At 34.5% G+C, this 15650-nt stretch overlaps 1 protein-coding gene across 5 annotated transcripts in view; it reads right to left on the bottom strand.

Annotated features, from left to right (window-relative positions):
• Window positions 1-15522, bottom strand: part of USP37 (ubiquitin specific peptidase 37) — a 94584-nt gene extending 79062 nt beyond the window's left edge. For 2 of the 5 annotated variants that reach the window (XM_036915601.2, XM_057503557.1), the window contains exons 1-5: window positions 15294-15522; window positions 11000-11140; window positions 6679-6903; window positions 3327-3498; window positions 247-347 (exon numbers count right to left, since the gene is read on the bottom strand). In XM_036915601.2, coding sequence (XP_036771496.1) covers window positions 247-347; window positions 3327-3498; window positions 6679-6834 — 429 coding nt within the window. In that variant the 5' untranslated portion in view covers window positions 6835-6903; window positions 11000-11140; window positions 15294-15522. The remainder of the gene's footprint in view (window positions 1-246; window positions 348-3326; window positions 3499-6678; window positions 6904-10999; window positions 11141-15293) is intronic. The other 3 variants (XM_036915580.2, XM_036915592.2, XM_057503556.1) reach the window with 3 other exon arrangements.
• Between the last annotated feature and the right edge of the window lie 128 nt (window positions 15523-15650).

Raw genomic sequence — 15650 nt, 5'->3', positions numbered from 1 at the left:
TGTAAGAAGGGACGAATGTGATACATTTTAGAAATATTTTCACAGAAACAGAGATTGAGAGAGTCAAAATGGTAAATGTCAGGTACATGGAAAATATCCTTGATAGATTTACTAGGCATTGTTGATTTACCAATGCCAGAACTACTAGGCATTACATCTAAACTCTACTTCTTGCAATGACCCTGTAGAATGTATATCTATGATTATTACTCTTTTAAAAAGCTAAGAAGATTCAAATGAACATACCTGATTGTCAGAGTAAGAAAGCTGCCTGTTGGTTTCCTTCTGTGAGGCTCTGCTGCCCAGAACAGCTCCAAAATTACCAGAACCCTGAGAAGGTTTCATGGCTGGACCAAAAACAAAAAATTCTGAATCACTTAAATAGATTTATCATTATTATTGTAAAACTGAAGAAACACAAATGGGAAGAGATAAAACAAAGTGCTTATCAACCAATTCTTTCTAAGAGAAAGTATATCTGACACATACAGTAATTTAAATTTAGAACTAGAGTTTCAAAAGCAAAAAGTTAACATGCAAAAATTTGGGAATATATAATAGAAGGATAAAATGTTAAATACAAAAAGAAAATGCTAGAAATTCTGATATATAAATATTTGGTAATTAACACTATAGAAAAGTTAGCCACTGTGTATCCATGGCATGATACTGGATGCCTAAGTAACACGGAGAACCAGTGACAGATACATTTCCAATAATGTATACTCCAAAGCACTCTTGGTATGTTCAGCAAGCAGAATTATTCTATTCCATAGAAATCAGTGCTACTTTAAAGAACATGCAGGGTACTATATAAATATGAATTTGTATACATTTTAAAATGTATTTTATACTTTAGTCAATTTCCTGCTGGTGATTATCTGGAATGTTTAATTTTTAAAAACTGCAAACTACACTGAACGTCCTTTCATGTATCTTTTTGTACTAATAGGAAGATTTTTTTAGGATAAACTCCTTAGAAGAACTACTGCTGGGGTAAAAGATGTACAATTTCAAACTAAATGCTATCACCACTTATTCCTCCAAAAATACTCTAGTTCCTACCAAGTGTACGACAGTACCTTGCTTCCCCTCATACTACTACCAATGTGCACTTGCTTAATTAACTACTGTGAGGTTGAGATGTTTTTTTGTATTTAAGGGCCACTGATTTTTCTTCCTGAATTTCTTATATGCAGTTTTTGTCCATTTCTCTACTGGGTTCTTTTCCATACTTTGAAATAGGTCTTTGTATATCAGCAATATTAACTCTGTGACTGTGGCTGGTATTTTCTTCTTTTTTTTTCCTTGCCACAGAGATCACTTAAACTTTTTACACATTCCAAGTTATAAATCTTTTCCTTTATTGATTCTGGATTTTATATAATGTTAAGAAAGGTCTTTTCCTTCCAGATATTATGTTAAAATCTACTCTCCCCTTTTACTAATATTTTTATCATTTTATTTTTTATATTCAAATCTTTGATGATGTAAAATCTACTTAGATGAAACAAGTGAAATAAGGATCTAGCTTTACTCTCTCTTCTTAAATGGTAGTTATTTGTCCTATATTTTTTCCACAGATTTGAAATGCCACACATTATATGTTAAATGCTTTAATAGTATTTTTATGTTAATTACTTATTCTGTTTTCTGCAAAGTATATACTCCACTTTGGGGCAGCTAAAGGAACTAAACCTGAAAGATTAAACAGCTTGCCCAAGGGTACAGAATAAGTTAAGTCCATGGCTAGCTACTCTAATAACAGCAATGACTTACTGAGTGCCTATCATGTGCCAGTCATGATTTACATTTATGAACTCTAATTCTTTAATAAAACCTGAAATTAAGGTGATATAACTTTGATTTTAGAAATGAGGAAACTGAAACTCAGAGTCATTAAGTGACTTGCCCAAAACCACATAGGAAATAACAGAGCTAGGATTCAACCCCAAATCTGTTCAGGACTAAAGACCATATTTTTCCATTATGCCATGTTGTTCAGATTTAAACCGGGGTCCCCAAACAGTCTACTGTGCTTCCCACCCCCAATGTATTTGGAGATATACTTTTCTTACATGAATTCTTAAAACAGTGATTCAATTAATATGATGGGTATGATGGAATAAAACAAAAATAGAAATACAGACATAGTTCCTGATATATTCTAAAAATTTTAAACAGTACTCAATTCCTTGATCCTAAAATTCAAGTTATTTAGTAAATTGACAAAGCACACATTTGCTGAAATGGAAACATAATGAACAGGTACTTAATGGACAACAACCATAAAGTTTTTTTCATTTTATAAAGAACACAGTGTATCAAATAAAGATATTAATTAAATACAAGGAGGAAGCAATGCTACATTTTCTAATGTTTATGTTAAAAAACTTGAAAGTTTGTCAACTATAAAATACTAGTAATAAGTGATGATAGAGCTGGAGACTAATAGTGGAAAACTCATTTTAAGTAACAAATTATTCTTAAAGAGGTATCTGTATACTATCTGATTTTTTTAAAAAATCAGAACATTTTAAATGAAAACAGTTGAAGTGAGCAGGGGAATCTGATCATAATGTGATTTTTTTAATCCTATTTTCATAGCAAGAATAAAACCTCAGAATAAGTTTCCTATAGAAAGGCAAGTACCTAAGATTTATGGAGCAAGGCAACTTTTCCCAAACATAATTTAAATCCTCCTCCTTTTCTAGCCATATTGTTCTGTGGAATCTTTAGGGTTTCCTACACATGAAATGATATCATCTGAGAACAGAGATAATTTTACTTCTTTCTTTCTCATTTGGATGCCTTTCTTTTTCTTGCCTGAGTGTTCTGGCTAGGAATTCCAGTATTATGTTGAATATAAGAGGTATGAGTAGGCATCCTTTCCTTGTTCCTGATCTTAGAGGAAAATCTTTTCAGTTTTTCATTGCTGTGTATAATGTTAGCTGTGGGCTTTTCATATGTGGCCTTTGTTATATTGAGGCAGTTTCCTTCTATTCCTAATTTGCTGAGTGTTTTTATCATGAAAAGGTGTTGAAGTTTATCAAATGCTTTTCCTGGATTGAGATGATTATGTGGTTTTTGTGCTTCATTCTGTTAATTTGTAGTAGTATACTGACTTTTCATACCTTGAACCATCCTTGCCTTCCAAAAACAAATCCCACTTGTCATTCTCCTTTTAATGTACTGTTGAATTCAGTCTGCTAGTATTTTATTGAGGATTTTTGTATCAATATTCATCAGGGATACTGGTCTATATTCTAGTAGTATTTTTTTTTTTGTAACTGCTAATGTCAAACCCTGAGAAAATCACTGCTCACCTGCATGAAGTCTGTTTTGATGGACTGCATCTAGAAACAACCTCATTTCCTCGGCATCCTTACTTGGCACTTTATCAATAGACAAGAAGCTGTTATCTTGTAGAGTTAACATTAGACGGCTTTGTTTTGCTCCACTGGGTCGAAGCACCACATTTTTAATGTTATGACTCAGCTGATCAACACAAAAGGAAAATTATCTTATTAAAAATATATGATAATGAAGTATAAGTTGTAGAATGAGTATTAAACTTTATACTAAGTTACACTTATTTTTCTTCATATTATTTAAGTGGGTTTTTCTCCCTAACCAAAAAGAGTTTCCATTTCTTGATATCTTTAAATCAGAGATTTCACTTTTTAGAAGATACAAACACATACTATTAAAATATAATCCCAGCATTCTTGATTTTGTGGAGAGAATTTGCATATTTTTAGGTATAAAGTCATAAAAACTATTGAGTTACCAATTTTCAGAGTCAAGATGGCTAAATAGTTACCAGTCTAGAAAGCCGTACTGGATTAGAGATGTTTTCTTTCTTTCCTCTTTTTTTTTTTTTTAAACAAATGCTTGCTAAGAAATCTGCCAAATGGCTTAGGTAACTGCCCTGTAAAAGGATATATTAATCTAAACTATAACCCTCAAAAGAATTCCACCTCTCAAAAATGCATCAAAATAAACCTTTACCAATATAAGAACACATCTTTTTTTCTTTTTTAACTTTCACTCAACTTTTATTCAATCACACATCAGGAGCATCCTGGAACTCTCTTAGCTTATTTCTCCCACTCCACAAAAATCTGGTTCATTAAAACCCTGTACTTCTCCAGACTCTGTGGATATGTGCTATGAAGTGATTGCTTTTATTTTTTCTTAGAAACTTTTCCAAGACTAAATTAATATATCCTATAGTTTCTTTATTGTCTAAGTAATTCCTGCCAGCTAGGCCTCCTTATTCTCTAGTGTTCTCTCTCAGCAGGCAGATGCAAAGGTGTCTAAGGTTGCCTTTTGCTAAAGACACCTCTGAACAGCATAAAGAAAGAACAGCATTTCATAAGTTTTTTTTAATTTGAGATAATTCTGATTTTTAGAAAAAAATGAAATACCAGTTTTACTAATCAAGCTCAATTTATATTCAAATTTTAAATGATATATGTTTAGCTTTAAAGTAGGTCTTAAATTTATGTCCTTGAGTTCTTGAGTGGAAATTCTATCATAAAACACAGTAACTTGTTTCACATGCTTTAACTCCAAAATATTTAAATGAGCAGTAAAGCATAAAAAAGCAAAATAGATCACATAAAACCATTATTTCAGTCAATATACCACTTTTTAAAAATGAAAGTTGAATATAAGGGGAAAAGTTTGTTCATTAACAAATAAGATGAGAATAACCTTGAACTTGATGCCTTCAACAACTGAAAATCCTCTCAAGCCCCATAATTTTAGTAACTACCCATATGGTGAGGCCTCCCAACTCTTCTCTAAGTCCACATCTCTGTACTGGACCACCAGTCCTATTTACCCAATGCCTACTAGATACCAGTTTCTGAATGCCTGACACCTCAAACAAGTCGTCTCTCTCAATCTTCACACCCCAATTCTTCCCCTCTGCTCCTTATCACAGAGGACTTGAAAGGAACTACCATCCACTCAGAAACTTACGAATCCCCCTACTCTTCTCTCTTTCACTGTCCCCTCCAAATCTAATGAGTTAAGTCTCCTTGAAACCTCTTCAAATCTATCCTTTCCTCTTGCTTCTAATGTTTTTTCCTTTGTTCATTCCTCATTTAAACCCCCATAAAAATCTCCTACGTGTCCTTACTCTCTCACTGTTTCTTGAAATAAAGTCACCTGCCTAGTCCTCAAATGAATATCAACTTGAGATTATTGGCTCCTTAGATACTAAGTATGCCTTAGGATAACAAATAGATACTTCAAGATCTGGTTCCTATTTAGCTCTTCAGCCTCTACTTCCGCTACTCACTCTTTTGTCCATTTATTTTAAAATAATGTTTTGGTTCCCTAAGGGTTGATTCATACTTGGAATGTGTTTATCCATGTATAGAAATCACCACGGCCCAAACTCCACTGTGTTTGGCAAACTCCTATATATTCTCCCAAATCCTCAGAGCACAAACCACTTTCTTTTTTGTGCTACTTCAGTATCTTTGAAATGTTTTTGCAGCTGAGAATGTATTTGATTACACTTAAATTTGAGGGGAAGTGTCTCATTAATCTCTGTATTCTTAGCCTTCAGCACAATACCCACCACAGTACTCTGAAAGTGGTTAACAAATAAATGCTAAATACAAACTGATCCAGAACTGAGAAGAGGCTGAAATCAGAGATAGAACCATCATGCTCCTGAAGATCTATGTCTGCTTAAATATGCAAACTTTTACTGAGTGTTAACTTGGGCTGAGTACTGAAAATACAAATCTCACTTGAAAAAAATCTCATTGAAATGTAAATTAGTAGATGTACATGGCAGAAACTACTATTGTTTCTATTACCCACGTCACCACCTCCAATCTAAGAGTATCTTTGATACACAAAATCATAAGCAATGAATTTTTAAAGTTCAAAAGCAAAGACAAATGGAAATTTTACCTCCACTCAGGTCCTTAAGCATAGTTTTATAATTGTTCAACAGTGTACCTCAGTTTAGAATATCATACTTTTGTATAATCTAACAAATATAGAATTTTAAAGTGCAAAAAAATGTTAAGACATTATGTTCTTAAATTCAGCTCATATTAAGATGAGTAGTTCTTGATGCACAGAGAAACAATAAAGAAGTGAAAACAAATTAACTATTTTTTTGCACTAATACAAATGAGATCCTTATAAAGCTTATAGTTAGAAGGAAACAGCTATAAGGATAACTATGAATGATCATCCATGAATGGTTCATACCATAACCTTTAGCAGGATTATTTAGGAAGTAGACATTAGCTTTTAGAAGACACTAGTAAGTCCTATTAAAAGCTAACACTAAAGTGATGAACCTACCACATGTTAAGAAAAAAAAGGAATAACTAAAGTTATCCTACTGTGGTTTTTAAAATAATTTAGATAGTATCCAAATTCAATTCCTCTCAGATTCTTCCTTTGTTTTCGATAGGTGATTACTTCCCATTCTTTATTATATACCATTAACAATGCTGCTGAATAATTTATAAACTATTTATATGAAAATAGTAGTGGCCTAGAAATAAGAAGCAGGAAATATTAACCTAGGAGGAGGACTACAATGATACTTAAAATGGCTTGGCATGGCTAGTGAATGGAACAGCTATTCACCAAAGAGTGTAATTCAAGATCTATTTCCATATCAAAATTTGGTAATACCTGAAATATCCTTGGAATTCCTCCAGTATTGTAGTGAACTACTAGACTGACTTTATTCTCCTTTTCCACAATTTCAAAGGATCCTTCTTTCCATTTTGTAATTCCAGTTTGCATACTTCGAATTCTGATAGGACCATGTATCTTCAGAGTAGACATTCTTTCTTTAAAAAATAAATTGCTTCTAGGCAAAGCAAAAAGCAAAAATACACCTTCACCTGAAAGATTCTAAGGAAGAAAAATAAGATAGTAAGTCACAATTTACTAGTGATTAAAATAAGAGTTTGAAAGAGAACACTGAAGATTCTCTTAAGTTGTTTTCTCCATTTCAATAAACCTTTTATTAAGCATCCTCAGTTGCCTTGATTAGCTGGACTGGCATGGCTAAAAAAGACAACTAAAAAGCAGTCACTGACATTCAGTGACTCAATATACCCACTTTTTGTTTCTTCTGTACATGTTCCCTTCTTTGCCTTATGTCCAGTACCTGTGCCTATTTATACCTAAATTTTGTATTTTGCACCATTAAAAACTATATTGCTGCCATGCCACTAAAGGCATATCAATCAGGAATACTAGAGATTCTGTTCTCAATGTGACTGCTCACAGCAATATGACCAACTTTTACTGCCCTTCATGAATGCTAAAGGGTCTTAAGTTTCAACGACAAGTAGAAAAAAAACTTTCAGATGATCCCGTTTCTTAGAATGGTGTTCCTCCCAAAATATCAAATATCACCATAAAATTACTTCTTACGGTCTAAGCATATTCACATGTATAGAAGATATTAAACATATAAAAAATAGTAAGAATGATCAAATTAGTTTAACCTCCAGAATTCTATTTGAGAAAATCATTTAGTCTCTAGGGAAAACTAACAAAAAAACCTCTCCTCCTAAGAACCACCTATCATTTATATTTAATATTACCATAACTGGAAAGAATCTTTACACCAATTTTTACCTTGACAAATATTATAATTACCCAAAAGAATTTCTAAATACTTAAAAATGACTTACAGCAACGATAGAATGTCTAAGACTCTTCAAACTAGCTAACCAAATATCAGCAATTAAATAGTTACGTAACAAGAGAACGTTAATAGTGTCTTACATACATACAAATATACATACACGCAATCATCTAACATTGTTAAAATAAACTTAATACTACTTCCAAATCTCTAAAAACAATGCCTCTAATACAGATTCTTGCTTGTAACTGAATAAATTGAAAATTATAAACTTTGCCTCTGCCTAAACAGCTCAACTAGGAAAGCTAAAAAAAGTAGTATACAAAGGAAAAATACTAGGTCTAGATATCAAGTGACAGCTCTGTCACCTACTAATTTAAAACTTACCTTTTCCATCCATTAGTTTCTCAACTTTAAAAGTGGAATAGCAAATGCTATATAGTGTTGCAGAATTAAATGAAATAATACACATTAGGCACTCAACAGACAGGACATTTAATATGAATGGAATTAGTGTCCATTTTATGAATTTAATTCTTCTCTGCAACACCTCTTTCTCCAAAGACCTTAGATAAACTAAGTTATTAACAGGAGTCTCCAACTTAACTCCCTATAGAGGCCAGACAGCTGACATGACTTAGGCAGGCAAAATAAGAAAACTGCTTCCCAAATCTAGCCAATTTTCCCATGTAGAAATGAACCTAGTATTGCCAGATCATATACTTTTTCAAGAAAATGACATAAAAATTTCTATGTAAAACTGCCCATTTTTAACTGTGGGCAATGAATTCAAATTTATTTTTAAAAGCTATAAGTCAAACAAAATCCACTTGTGGGTAGGCTACAGCCTAGGGACCTGTATTTCAAGGCTTCTAGGCAATGTACATCAAATAACTGGGATGAAATTTATAGAGATGTGAAAATACTTTGAAATTTAAAAGGTGTTATATATTGTAAGTCCTTTATTCATTATTCACTCAGCAAATTTTTTGAGTTCCTACTGTCGCCAGAAAATAGTGTTAATTTGCTGGGTATATGAATTTATTAAAGTAATGGAGACCACTATTGTTTATAATAGACCTGTCTCTTAACACAATATTTTGCTCAAACTGGGAACTACAGAATTTTTGGCTAGCAATGTGTGTTTGTAATACATTTTTTTTGCCATTAATAATTTGGTACTTAATTGTCTGGATATGTCCTTAAGATTTTTTCCCCTCTTGTCTCTCAGTAATGCCAAAAATGCATGGCCCTCCTTCTATCCCTGTTGCCCATGCCAAAAACATGAGTTATCTTTGATTCTTCTCTTAATGATTACTATATTGGATTGGAAATGAAAGATCAGTTCTACCTCCATACACTTTCCCAGACATCTTTATAATGAACAGCAGATCAAATCACATCTCATTATCATTCAACAGCTCCCCACTGTTCTCACAATAAAATCTAGGCTCATTAACATTATATAAATACTCTTCAAGATCAGGCTCTACTCAATTCTCCATCCCCAACAAGCCCTCTAAATTTAGCCATCTGAACTAACAATTTCCTTAAAAAAGCCACACGTTTGCATGCCACTATAAGTCTGCACACACTGTGGTCAATCTGGAAGATTTTTATGTACTTTCGCCATTCTCCACAGCTCTCTTTAATTTCTTCTACCAGCTATAAAAATCAAGCCTCAACTTAAATACTATCTTCTTTAAGAAGCTCTTCCTAGCTGTCTTTCAAACTTTTTCTCTAATCCTATATCCACACTGAAACTGTTTAATACATTGTATCATGTACTTATCTCTGGTTAGAGCATTTATCACCCTGTGTCATTTACCTCTTTGTCTATCTAGACTTTGCTATTTGAAGACAGAAAATACATTCTTTAATCTTTGTATCCCCACTAGGACAGTGTCTGACACATAAGAAACAAACTCATTATTCAAGAATAATGAACAAATCAGCACTATCAATTTTATTCAACTTACTGCTAAAAAAACAGCAGGGAAGCAATAGGGGTTAAAAAAAAAAAAATACACAACAGCAGATCCCAGAACTATAAATCCCTTTTACATGGTCAATACAGGGTTATATTTACTAAGCTCTTTCCAAGGTATCAGTCTGCACTGTATTACTGAAAACTCATCTTTTGAATACTGTATCTAAGCTTTTCCTATGTGCACCTGAACTTCTCAACTAAATGCAAAACTGTTCTTAAATCTTAAAATTCAATGAGAGAAAAACCACTTATGAAAAACAAGACTATGCAGTTACAGAATGTGTTAAAACAAAAACATTATTCATTGTTCAATGAAGAAGCTCCATTTTAAGAGTTTGTCAAATTCCCTCATGTTTCTTCATATTGTATGGGTTAGGATACCAAATTAAAAGGAAATAATATAAAACCCCTAAGATAACATTATCTTATTGTTTTGCTTACAGACTAAAAGTAATAAAGGTCATTGACCTTGAATTCCTACAACAAAAGCATAGTTTTAAAAATTATTCAACAAAATTTGGAGGTGCCAATTTAAAAGTTCAGTAAAGCATATGAGAAATAAACTACTGGTTACTAGTTTATCTATACATAATTCTCTATATGAGATACCAAATTTCTATACAATTCTTAAATATTTTGGTGCAGAGTTTTGGTTAGGTATGTAAAATTTTATTTCAGATACTGAACATTTCTAAAATAATTTCTCTTAGCAACTTTTCTCTCTTCTAAGGAAAAAAGAAAACCTAAGAGATTCCGGACATAAAACGGGCAGAACCAGTAACATAAAACTTTCTTAATTCCTCAACTAGTCCATTACCTGATCTTACACTAAATGAACTACATCTATTTATGTACATTCATCATATTATCAGGATTTGGCCCATTTGCCCAAGCAAAAAAAACTAAGTTTCTTTTTCAGTATGTAGCATGATCCAGTAACAATTAAACTTTCTATGAACCTAGGACAAAGACAAGGTTACTTTGAATTCTGTAATGCTAAGTTGCTATCACAGAGATATTAGTAAGACAAAATAAAATAAAAAACTATTCTTTAAGTACATCCACGAAAGAGATTCCCCTTTCCCTAAATTTCTTCACAATTATTAAAATTATTATTCAATTTTGAGCATTCTATGAAAGCGTAATCAGTAATACTGGCAAAAATATTTCCAATCTCTGCAGTTATTTAAAGGCTCCAATTTAAAGTAGTACTTTGAAAACATCCTTATCCAGAGGGCATTCTGTCATAAAGCAAGCATGCTGTAACATAAAACTGTTATTACAAAAAAGAAAGAAAACTGTCAATCTTGACAATTTGCATACTCTGGGAAATACAAATCCAAGATAAAAACATTACTTACTTGTCAATGACTTTTACTGAAATACCCTATGTAATAACAATTCACCTTTATTCTGATCCTTGTGCCAAAGGCAATGCACTCTTCTTGGGGAACTACTCATATTCTGCAGCTATGCCAGTTCTCCGGAAGACATCAACTCAGCTAAAGAAAATACAAGTGTGCCTTTTTAAAAAAGTATTTCCAAAAAAAAAGCAATTATACAACAAATATTAACCCTTTCTTTCATTGTCTAAAAACCACAAACTACCTTACTGAAGACATTTAAAATATAACGCTCAAGATACAAACACACAGAAGATCAATAGAACTTTAGGGATATGTATATGCTGTACAAAATGAGGGACTCAAAGAGGAGGACTGAACCTTATCAGGTGTCTTGGTTTATTTATCCCTGCTACATTTTGCAAGAAGGCAGTGCAGAAGAGAGTATCCTTTGCTGAATTTATAAACATTGTTTCATAATGATGTCTTAAGTCTTAAAATACCACTTCCAAGATGTGTTGATACAAATTTCAAAAGGTGGGTAAACTAGGGATTTTTATTTTTCTTTCAAAACCAACTTTTATTGGTTTCTCAATGTAGACCTCTCTTAAGCCTCACCTTTCCCTTAAGTTCTACCCAAAAATCTCTCAGTGCCTTCTCGACTGTTCTAACATCAACGTCAAACTCATTTGTTCACTCAGCAAAAGATCATTTATTGAGCTACTGCAATTTGATAAGTGTAGGGATATAAATGTGATGACACAATCCATGCCCTTCTCGAAAGGCGCCCAGACTTCCCTGTATTTGTCCTTCCACCATCAGACAAAAAATCTTAGCATCAACTTTAACTTCATTCTCATTACCTACAAACCCAATCTTTTCACAGCTACTACCCTAATCCAGACACTCATCACTTTGCCACCACTCTTAATATTTATTATGCATTTACTAAACATAATGCTAAGTGCCACACATGCATTATCTCATTTAATTTTCACAATCCTAAAGCACAGGGATTGTTACCTTTATTTTACAGATGAGGAAAGCAGGGCTTAGGAATATTAATTTATTCATGGTTAGAGAGTCAGTAAGAGACAAACTAAGTCTCTACACCAGAACCCACACTTTTTAACCACCATGTTGCATCCTCACCAGTGATTTGCAGCAAGTCACTTCAGTCTCTATTCTCTCAGGATTTTTCCATCCAATCAATCCTTTACTCTATAAACCCATTCTGAAGAACTACTCTTTTTATTTCTTACCAACTAAATATGGACTAGCTGTCTCAAGTATGCATGTTTGGGGGGCTGGTGGACCTGTCTTCTCTTCTTCTGAACTACAACAAAGTAACAAGCACTTCGTAAGTGCAAAAAACTTACTATTGATGCTAATTCCCTCCCAAATATTAAAAAAATTTTTATTTTATTATAATACTTAATATAAGATCTACCCTCTTAACAAATTTTGAGTGTACAATACAATATTGTTAACTACAGGTGCCATGTTGTATAGCATATCTCTAGAACCTATTCATCTTGCTTAACTGAAACTTTCAAACATTTTTAGCAGCTCATCGCTACCTATAAAATAAATACAAATGCATGTGTTTGGCATTCATACACTTTCTATTTTGCAACACAAGTCCTATTCTACACACATACAAATTATTAAATTTCAGTATTTTCTCCCATATCCACGAACAACTTACTTAAATATGGAATTTTCCTTCATCTATTTTTGGCAACTTCATCCTCACTGGTCTCATAGTTTAACCTTTTGTTAAAATATAAACCACTGCTCTGATTTCTAAAAGCTTTGTTTCCTGAAAGGATCCATAAAACAAATGAACAAAGAGATTAAGAGTAGTATTGTAGTTGAAAGTAAAAAGAAGTCGACCTAGATGAGGTTTATCTACAATTCAGGCTAAAATATGAATTCTTTTATGATATAAGAATGGATAAAATCATTCAAAGCTGGAAAACCCTTTTTTTTCTTTTGTGATCTTTAATTGTGTACAGAGTGAAAAAGTACTTCTCATCAGATGACAAGAATATTAGTAAGCTGGTGCTTCCAAAGAACATAACAGTTCTTACAGCAAGTCCCAGTTTACTTATCCATTTAACAAATTTTTGAGAAATAGAAATGGTTACTACCATGTATTTTAGAAGACATTAATCACACAAGTAAATACATGAGTTCTGAAAAATGATATAAAGTATAGCACATAATGAGAGATTATAGTAGGGTACCTGATTTAAGACTTGAGCGGGGAGGGGAGAGGGTATCAAGAGAAGGCTTCTCTGAGAAAGTATCAGTTAAGATGAAAATTGAATGAGTTAATTAAGGATTCCACACTGGAACAATCTAGGCAAACAGAACAGCATGTGCAAAGGCCCGGTGATGGAAAATAACTTGGTGTGACTAAGAAAACGGAAAACAGCATGGTTAAAGTTTACTGACATTGAGAGGGACGGTGGAAGATGAAGTTAGTGACACCAGAAAGAATCAGGTTGTGTAGAATCACGTAGACCATAGGTAAGGATTTTGAGTTTTACCCTAAATGTTATAAACAGTTAGCACTGGGAAATCCACTAAAGGGTTTTAAGTGGAGAAATGACATGTTACTACTGAACAGAGAAGTGATGAGGTTTGTTTGGATATGGGGAAGAGTGAAAGAAGCAAGAATGGAAGAAAACAGGGCAACCAGATAGGAGAGCACTGAAGTGATTCAGCTTCTAACAATTACAATAACAATTAATGCTTACTGGCTATTTCCTGTGTGCCATGTGCTACTATGGTTATCTCCTTTAATCTTCACAACAACCCAATAAGGTGATTATTATTCCCATTTTACAGACGAGAATACAGGAATCTAATGACATTACATTCAGGTGAAAGAGAATTGCGGCTTGAACTGGAAAAGTGATACTTAAGATATAGATTCAAAACATATATTAGAAACAGAATAAACAGAACTTGACAAGGGTATATACACAGGATGAGTCATTAGTCAAGAACAGCTTTCAAGTTTTTAGCCTATGTAAGTGGATAAATGGATATGCCACTTAATGAAATGGGATACTAGAAGAGAAAATTTGAATATGGAAAGATTAAGACTTCGGTTTTGGATATTTTAAATGCTTAAGAAAAAAATCAAGTGATGTCAAGCAGAGAGTTGGCTGTTGAGATGCTGAGCTGGAAACAAAGGGAAGAGGCTGGAAATAAAAATTCTCAAGTCATCCATATATACATAGGTGGAATTTATAGCTTAAGCTGGAAGGGAAGAGTCAAAGGAGAATAGGACTGAATCCAGATACTCCTTTTTACTCCATCAAACACATCTTGCTATGATTATTGACTACTTTGATGTAACTGGTCTTTTCATTCCTTTCAACTTCACCTTTCAGCAGAATTCAACACTGATTACTTTTCTCATCTCTTTTACAAGACTTGTCCTCCTTTTATTCAGTTACTAAATGCCACATCCCTCAGGGCTCCATCCTAGGTCCCCTTCTTTTCTAGCTCCATACTCTCTTTAGGCATTTTTATCCACATCCACATCTATTGCTATCAACATGGCAGATAGTATATACACATATATCTCTGTATCCAGCCCAGAACTCTCCTCTGAACACCAACCCAGTAGTTAACTGTCTCCTTGACATCCTTTCTTAACTATTTCTCCCAGTTAGAGACTTGTCAGATACTGCCACCCCAAAAAAGACATTTACACAGAGCCGAAATTTTAAAAAGGATTACCACAAAACCCTACATGCCAACTCTCCAAAATACAGATTGTTGTCACCAATTACCATTTCGTTCCATGAATCATGACCTAAAACAGGTAAACCTGACAACCTGATCTGATGGCTAGGGACAGGAAACAACCAAATGCACGACAAAAATACAATTTTAGTAAGAGATGGTTAGGAGAGGAAAGAAAGTGAGGAATGGTAAAGAGTGAAAAGAGTATCATGTGCAAGGCCTGATGGATGTGCTGCAACGGGTCACCTGAAGAGAGACAGGCCATGCTAAGGGGCGAGTGGCGGACGACGACAGCCCCCAACGAAAAGGGGACAGGTTCGGGTTAAGGAAAAAGCGAGTGACATTAAAGACCGGGTCAAAAGAGAGGGGCGCCAGAAGGAAGACCCTGTGAGGCCCGGGTAGCGACGAAGGGATAGGGGCGAGCAAAGCAGCAGCGGGGCGAACTCCCGAAGAGTGAACGCCGAGTGGGCGGACCGCAAGGGGCGAAGGGAGGGGGGGAGACTTGGGGAAAACGGCTCAGTTGAGAAGCTCGCCGGGTCCGCCTTACCTGTGCTTGCGGGTCAGGAGCCCCGAAAGGGCCTGCCGGAAGCAGAGTCCGCGCGAAGGGGGAGGAGCCGGGGATAAGGAAGGAAGGGACCCCGGGCCGAAGGAGAGGGGCCGCTCTCTCCCCCTAAGTCAGGTACAGCGGCTGATGGCGGGAACTGTGACCACACGCAAACACGCACGCACGCACGCACACCCGACGCGACCAGATGAGGCGCGTGCGCGCAAGCCTTAAAACTCTGCCCCTTTTACGCCATCAGCCCCGCCCCTGCAGAAACTGTAGTACGCACGCGCACTTTCCACTTCCCCCGCTCGACTTCCCACCGTTTCCCTCCTACTCAGGCCAGTTGGGCATGCGCAC

The sequence above is a fragment of the Manis pentadactyla genome, chromosome 6, assembly GCF_030020395.1.
Source record: "Manis pentadactyla isolate mManPen7 chromosome 6, mManPen7.hap1, whole genome shotgun sequence".
NCBI lineage: Eukaryota > Metazoa > Chordata > Mammalia > Pholidota > Manidae > Manis > Manis pentadactyla.
This window is presented reverse-complemented; position numbering and strand designations above follow the sequence as displayed.